General features: G+C 37.5%; 1 protein-coding gene across 2 annotated transcripts in view; it reads right to left on the bottom strand.

Annotated features, from left to right (window-relative positions):
- Positions 1 to 1,469: 1,469 nt before the first annotated feature.
- SUGCT (succinyl-CoA:glutarate-CoA transferase) overlaps positions 1,470 to 8,001 on the bottom strand; it is a 740,869-nt gene continuing 734,337 nt past the window's right edge. For both annotated transcript variants that reach the window (XM_023226372.3, XM_023226369.2), the window contains one exon: positions 1,470 to 1,918. In XM_023226372.3, the coding sequence (XP_023082140.1) occupies positions 1,755 to 1,918 (164 nt within the window). In that variant the 3' untranslated portion in view covers positions 1,470 to 1,754. The remainder of the gene's footprint in view (positions 1,919 to 8,001) is intronic.

Raw genomic sequence — 8,001 nt, 5'->3', positions numbered from 1 at the left:
GGGAATTTTGAAAATTTTAGAGGAATTTTCTGTCCCCTATACATGATCAATATCATCCTACATATGTTTACCTAGATATTTAGGATGTGCTCAGTAACTGAGTAAATTAACATTTCAAGATATCTACCCAGATCAGCAGAAGAAATGGTTGGGCCTGTATTTCAAGATATGTGGTTTTGCCAGTTCTCTGCCATCTAATCTTTTACCATTTTTCATATTAAATGTACAAGCATAAAGAAATGTTTCAATACCTGGCCTGAAGTAAGTGTCTCTGAGTATGCATTTGTGAATTAGCCAAGTGGGGAAAAGTACTGCATAACGCATCCAATTACCCTTATATGATGTGATTCTAACCAGTAGAATAACAGCAGGAGTTCTTCAAAATAAGATGTCCACAAAAAGCAAAGCAGAGAAGACAATATCTGTTTCAAAAATTAGTAAACATTCTTTGGAAAAGTATCATGAGACCTTGTGAGAAGACAAGCTTCCTATTTGTTTGGAATCCTTCATTCTAGAAACATCTTAGGCCTTACAGCATAGATTAATGACTCAAATCACTTTAATAAAGAAGAAGAGGAAAACAAAATGAGTTTTAAGTCACAGTTTGAAGGATGAACATCTGTAATTTAGCTTTCAATTACCATTTGGTACATAATAACATTGCTTTAAAATAGATGTGCCTAATAGCCAGGAGTTGAGGTCATCTCAGAATAGTGATCGTGGGGTCATCTGATTCACCAGACTATACCTGGGCTTAGCAGTCTTGAGCAACAATTTATCCTGCAACATACATCCTAGTCATTTCTCACCTACTGGACACAGGTGTTTTTTATACTTTATAATCATTGAAATACTCAATGCTAAGGCATGATCTAGTCTTCAACAGCAGATGCTCAGATTACAAAGCAATGTCTTCCTGTCATTCTTTTATTTGTCATTATGTATAAATTATTTAATACCTGGATAGTCATTTAAGAACCTGTTTAATTCATTAAAAAACCCTGTTGCATTTTCACTTGGCTCAAAATAAGGTACCAAGTGCAGAACCACTTCTCACCTACCTGTGCAGACAAGATACCTACATCTGTAAATGCATTGGGGAAAACTGATTTTCTGCCACATAGCATCAAATCACCAAAGAAATACAACATAAAGTAAATATTTACAGCTGTAGGGGAGAGTGGAGCTCAGTTTTATAATGGACATCAGCAAAGTCCATGGTTTAAATTACAGACTAACAAAGGGTTCAAGAGCTCAGAATTAAGTTATTCTGTTTAAAATTAATCACAGAGACTGTCATTCTGCTTATTGCTTTGACTCCCTAACACAAATTTAAATGCAGGTTTTATGTACAAGTAGAAAGTATCAAAAGATCTGCTCTTTTTCAGGCCTGTATGGACTGGGCGGGGGTGAGGGCATGGCGGGTAAGGAGCAAATGTTTAGGACATTAATGTAATTAGAATGAAGAGTGCATTTTTCCAGGAAAAAATTTAAATCTTTATTTTTAAAAATCCCACAAATCCATAATTAAATCATCCTCTGAAAAAAATGGTAGGGAACAAAACGTGGGGTACATTTAAAAGGCACTAGATTAATTAATACCAGAGCCATTCTGGAGACGCCATGCAGGCAATCTGGAGTTTCTCTAAATCTTCTTTTTAGTGGTATCAGAACTGGGGAGAAGGGTCCAAGCAAAGTGTTGCCTTTGCCAGGGTATTCGGATTGAGGTTATGAGGAAGAACCCTTTTCCTTTGTCAGTGAGTTTCATGTTGGGCCACCACTCCAGCGCTGAGCAGCTCCCCGACGGCCCTGTCATCGTATCTCAGGACCTCCTTCAGGATGTGCATCGTGTGCTGCCCGAGCAGGGGAGGCGGCCTGGCCTCTGACATCTTGAACTTACTGTATCTCACAGCTGGGCCTGCCAAAGAAGAAGGGAAGCAGGAAGCCTGTTAATGACTAACCCTAGGAAATTAATTACCTAAGCAGCCTGGGGTGTTTTCCATGAATGCCAAAAATATCAATGAGTGCCAGTTACACCATTTCAGACGCACCATCGTTTTGGAAATAAACGTGTTTTCACTTGTGGCTTTTCTTGACTCAGGTTCATCCAAATGTGCAGTGTTCATCTGACTCGCTCACTGCCATGCGGTGGGGCTGCATGGATGAAGCTAACATGTGCCGGGCCTGTTTGGAAGCTGGTGTTCCTGTCATGAAGACTCAGAGGTAGGGCACTCAACTGAGTGAACTCTGGGTAGGAAAGAACAGTGACCACAGAAACACAGTGTCTCTCTGAAGCTGGAAATTTGATCCCAGGTGAAAGCATCCCAGAAGTTGACTACTCAATGTCTACTGTATAGGTCCACGGTTTAGTTCAACTGACTGCAGATCACTGAAACCTCAGCTAGACCCTGGTTCAAGGCTTTTGGTGGTAGAAGAGGTTGTATGTGCAGGCTTCACTGTCAGAGAGATTTAGGCTTTGCTCTCAGCTCTTATGCTCTCTAGCAGAGCCATCTTGGATGAATGACTGAACTTCACACGGTAAACTGGGTGTGATAATGTTTACCATACAGACTTGAGGTCAGGATTTAATTGAGATAATAGACAGAAAGCACTAAGTAAGCATTCCATAACCCATGATAATGCACAAAACTTGTTCGTTACTATGATTACAAAAGCTGCCACAACATCTCTCTTGAAGCTTATAGTGTAAAGAGAAAAGGGGTGCTGGGCACTAAGTTCCTCTAAAAAGAGTTGAGCAATGCTTTTAAGAACTGTTGGAAATAGATTTTACTATCTCCATTCTTCCCATGAGGACACAAAAGTCCCTAAAACCTAAAGTTTTGCTCAAGGCCACATAGCTAATCGTAGGGTCTGGATGAAAATCTGTGTGTCTCACATTAAAGGCCATGAACTTTCCATAACATCATCGGCCACTTCTGACTTCTCACTCTTCCATGGAGAAACTGGACACTGGGGAACATGTTGTTGAAACTAATTTTACCTTTGTTATCACATTCAGTAAGTGGTATTTATGTTGGCTGTCCTTTATGTCTCATTTGATTAGGCTTCAGGAGAACAAATGAGATGGTAGTCACAAGAAGACTTGATAAAACAGGATATTCCTATCTCAATTTTTTTTTTTTTTTTCTGGCTTTCTCTTGATTTGAGGAGCCCATAGAAAGAACAAGTAAAACCAAAGCATGAGTGAGTAAAAGAATGTCCATCAGTAAAGCAGCAAATGAGCTTTGAGCTCTTTGGAGAATTCCATTAATAAAAGTACTTTTGCGCATGACACTGTTGATACAGATGGAGGACTTGGGTCTCCTAACACCGTCAGGCTGCGCCTTTGTGTAACACATCCGATCCACTACCGAGGGACAACTTTCAACTGATGCCTAAAGTTTTTCCTTCTCTGAAGCTTAGTGACATTTGTTGTTTTCTTCTCACATTTTCTTTTAAATGCCTCAGTGCATGACTACCTTTTCAAGGGTTTGTCCCTTTTCAGTAAGAGAGAAATCAACTATAGCACACACTGGGAGGCAGGGTCCACAGCTCTCCCAAGAATGCCAATAATGTGATGGTTTAGGGATCTGACCCTTACTTGTTGCTCTCTCTAACTCTGTTCCACTTTGATAGTAATTAAAAACAGTTTTAATCTAAAACCCGTCTATCAAAAGAAGAACTCCACTGAGGCAATATATGCCTCCTGAAGTCAATGTCATGTGACTTTACCCCACTTGAATTACCTGAAGCAAGACTCCAGAATGGAAAATAGTCATTTGAATATACCAAGAATCTGGGTTGGAATACAGCTCCTGCAGCTACTGCTACAGTAGTAGTAGCAAGTCAGTCAGCAGTAGTAATAGCGATCATAGTCCAGCTACCATTTCTTTTCTTTTCTTTTTCTTTCTTTTTTTTTTTTTGAGATGGAGTTTCGCTCTTGTTGCCCAGGCTGGAGTGCAATGGCATGATCTTGGCTCACCGCAACCTCCACCTTCCAGGTTCAGGCAATTCTCCTGCCTCAGCCTACTCAGTAGCTGGGATTACAGGCAAGTGCCACCTGCCCAGCTAATTTTGTATTTTTAGTAGAGATGGGGGTTCCTCCATGTCGGTCAGGCTGGCCCAGCTACCATTTCTTAAGAACTTGTGATGTGTCAACCACTGCACCAAAGGCTTTATGTATTAATACATCATTGCATACAGTTCTCACAACAGTCCTGTCTGGTGGGTAGACTGTCAGTCATCTTTATTTCCAGATCAGGACATTAAAGGGAATGGAGGTTTAAATGTTAAAGTTAGAATTAAGGTTAGGAAATTAAAATAACTTGCCCAAATTCACACAGCTAGAAAATGATTGAGTTAGATTCCAATTTCATGTCTGTTGGGTTCAATAACTTGGATTAAAAAATAATAATAATTTATTGAAGTAAAACTTATATAACATAAAATTAACCATTTTAAAGTGAACAAGCAGCTTCTCCTCATTCCTCCCAAATCCAGGCAACCATTAATCTACTTTCTGTCCCTATGGATTTATCTATTCTGGCTCACTCCTTATAAGTAGGATCATATATAATTTGTGACTTTTTGTGTCTGGCTTCTTTCACTTAGCATAATATTTTTGAGATTCATCCATTTTGTGCATATCAGTACTAAAAGCCTGGACTTTTAACCTCCACACAGTGATCGAATGAGGGAATTCTTCAGGTCCAGCCAAACTAAAGGGTAGTTCAACTTGTGTTACTCCCACTGTATGCCATACTTTTCTGGTAGCTTCCAGATCTACAGTGAAGACTATGCTACCAGTTTAGAATGAAGAGTATTCAACTTTTTGCATCAAACATCTTCAAGAATTTAGGTTGGTAAAATGGTATTACTTGGCAACTTTTTCACACTTGCTAGGATAAAGACATAGACTACAACGGGACAAATAAAGTGATGTCAAGATCTCAGAGAAAGCTAAATTCCCATGAGTCATTTGAAATCTGTTCTTGCAACCCTGTGCAATAATAATAATAGCAGAGACATCCCTCTCTGAATAAGGTTTGCATGAAGAAAATAAAGGGCTCAAAAAACACATTTGTTTCAAAAAGTAGAAAATATTTGACATAATTATTTATATCTAAGGTTCAAAGAAAATGACTAATCTGATCTTTCATCTAAAAAGTTATGAGCAAGGTAAGTCACATGTTCTTAAATTTTTTGGCAAACTAATATCTATGTTTTCATCTGTTTTTAAATACGTACAAGCTGTGTGAACTTCAGAACTCTTAAGGTCTCAGAGCCTCAGTCTACACATTTCCAAAACAAAGTCAGCAATACCTACTGAAGGTTGGTTTGGGCACTGAGTAATATTATATAGATATCATTCAATATCAGTAATAATCTAAGAAATGTATGTAAAAATAACAAGGTAAATTTTTGCTTATAAAATTAGCAAATAATGTGGGAATTTTTGTTTGATGTCAAGAGGTTGGTGGCTGATAGGAGTGCAAACTGGTGCAATCCTTCTGGAGGAAAAATTTGTCAACTAAACATCAAGACTTTTAAGTGTCTGCCTACTTGGATGGAGAAATTCCATTGAAAAAATTTTTTCCTATGGACATAATTAGGAATGTTCACAATTTTCATAGGCAAAGATTCATATAGATTTTTTAATCTGCTCAATACTCTTAAGAGCTCTCGACTTCCTACATGGCATTCTAACCTACAGCCCATAAAAATTCTTTGCATGGGATCCCTAACTTTGGTTTAACTTGAATTTTCTGTCTGCTCATTGCTTCCAAAGGTTACCCCTGTTAGGACTAGGTGTTCAGCTTCTCATTATTTAATGTACTGCCCTGCAGACCTATCTTCAACCTCTCTTTTCCAGATAAAAAGGTTAAATAGTTATAATGTGGAAAAATATTAGAAAGATTTATCCAAAAGTTGGGCACTGGTTAAATAAATTATAGGGAAATTGTACAGTAATTTCAAGTTATAATTTAACTTTTGTCTTTGAGTACATATATTGTCTTCACATTCTCTTGAAACCCCACTGAAATAAAAGTATAAAAATTAAACAAAAAAACTTCATATGAATGAAAAGAATGGAAGGGAGCATCACTAGTGAATGGGATATTTCCAATGAATTTACAGGTCACATGGATGAGATCATGTTGATGGATAAAAGAGATAGAGAAAGCTGAAGCCTAAAATATTCTAGAAGGAGAATAAGAGCAAGTGGATACCAGTTGATCTGTTTTGCCTTCCAAGAGCCTTTGATCTTAAAGTCAGTGATTATGAGAGACACAGAACAGGGACTAGAAATAGGACTAAGAAGAAGGATTGAATGTCTCAATAGAGAACAAGTGGTCCAGTTTGGATCTGCAATAACATTTAAACAAGCTTTGTAAAAGTAGAGTACAAGCAGCTAGCATTTAGCCAGCATCAACCTCTTCTTTTAAAAAGAAGCTCAAGAAACCTATAAAAGGAAAGTTAAAAATTTTTAATATGGATTTTTGTGCCCCCACGCAAAGCCCTCCATACTCGTACATTGAGGGGCCCATAGCCTGTCTATGGCTCTGAATCCACGTCGTAAAGACTGTCAGTGAAATAACCTTGACCCACACTTCCAAGCATTCTCATTCGGAGTAGATCCAGTAAAAGTGGAAAACATCCTCAACAACAGAGAAAAATCAATGCCAGGCATCCAGATCTTTTTTCTATAAAAGATTGATCAACCAGAGATCACTAGAAATATGAGAACCAAATAAAAGATTTTAAAAGTGGAAAAATGAAGATAACTCAGAACAGAGCAAGAACAGAATACTATGCAAAAAAAAAAAAAAAAGAATACACACAATTGAAACAATATTTAGCACTTAGATTTTCCAATATTATTGTCAAAATTAGGAATTTAGAAAATAAAGTGAAAGATGCTCCCAAGGATATAGGGACAAAAATACAGCTTGTCTAAAAAATGTGAGAAAGAAGCTAAGAGTTCTCATAAAACAGCCAAGAACCCCAGGAAAAAAGAGGCAAAAAGAGGTAAAAAGAGTAGAAGAGGATAAATTTTTCTTTTTTTTTTTTTATTTTTTTGAGGAGAAATTTTTCAGTAAAGAATATGAGGAATAGAGAAGAGAGCATTTTTGCAGATTAAAAGAGTCAACTGAGAATACGACAATATAGATGAAGAAAAGATTTACATCTTTACATCATGTAAAATTTCAGAATATCAACATTAAAAATATCTGAGAAACTTCCTGGAAGTGGAGGAGGGGTGAATAATTCAAGATCTAAACAGTGGGACGGGAGGGTGGAAACTAGTTTTTGTTTTTTTTGTTTTTTAAGAATCAAATTAGACTGCACCAAACTCCTCACTAGTGTCTACTAAAAACTACAAGTTGAGCTTGTTTTCAACTTTTTGTTTTTTTTTTTTAAGACACAGAGTCTCGTGCTGTCTGCCAGGCTGGAGTGCAACGGCACTGTCATAGCTCACTGCGGCCTCGAGCTCCTGGGCTCACGGGATCTTCCCACTTTAGCTTCAAAAGTAGGTAGGACTTCAGGAGGGTACCACCACAGCAGGCTAATTAAAAAAAAAATTCAGAGATAGGGACTGGCTATGCTGCTCAGGCTGGTCTCAAACTCCTGGCCTCATCCTCCTCCCTCAGCCTCCTGAGTAGCTAAGATACAGGAACATCCATGTCCACCTTTCAACTTTCTTAAGGGAAATGTTGTTAAACCTAGAACGGTATGGCCAGTCAAATGATTAATCAAATATGAAGATATTTGCAAACTCTCAAAGAGTAAGTGCACTGAAATAAGTTTCTTGAGTATGATTCCAGTAAAATATAGAAGCCAATGGAAAAGAAAGAAAGAAAGAAAGAAAGAAAGAAAGAAAGAAAGAAAGAAAGAAAGAAAGAAAGAAAGAAAGAAAGAAGAAAGAAAGAAAAAGAAAGAAAGAAAGAAAGAAAAAGAAAGAAAGAAAGAAAGAAAGAAAGAAAGAAAGAAAGAAAGAAA

The sequence above is a fragment of the Piliocolobus tephrosceles genome, chromosome 8, assembly GCF_002776525.5.
Source record: "Piliocolobus tephrosceles isolate RC106 chromosome 8, ASM277652v3, whole genome shotgun sequence".
NCBI lineage: Eukaryota > Metazoa > Chordata > Mammalia > Primates > Cercopithecidae > Piliocolobus > Piliocolobus tephrosceles.
Note: the sequence above shows the minus strand (reverse complement) of the source record. Positions and strands in the feature narration are given on the sequence as shown.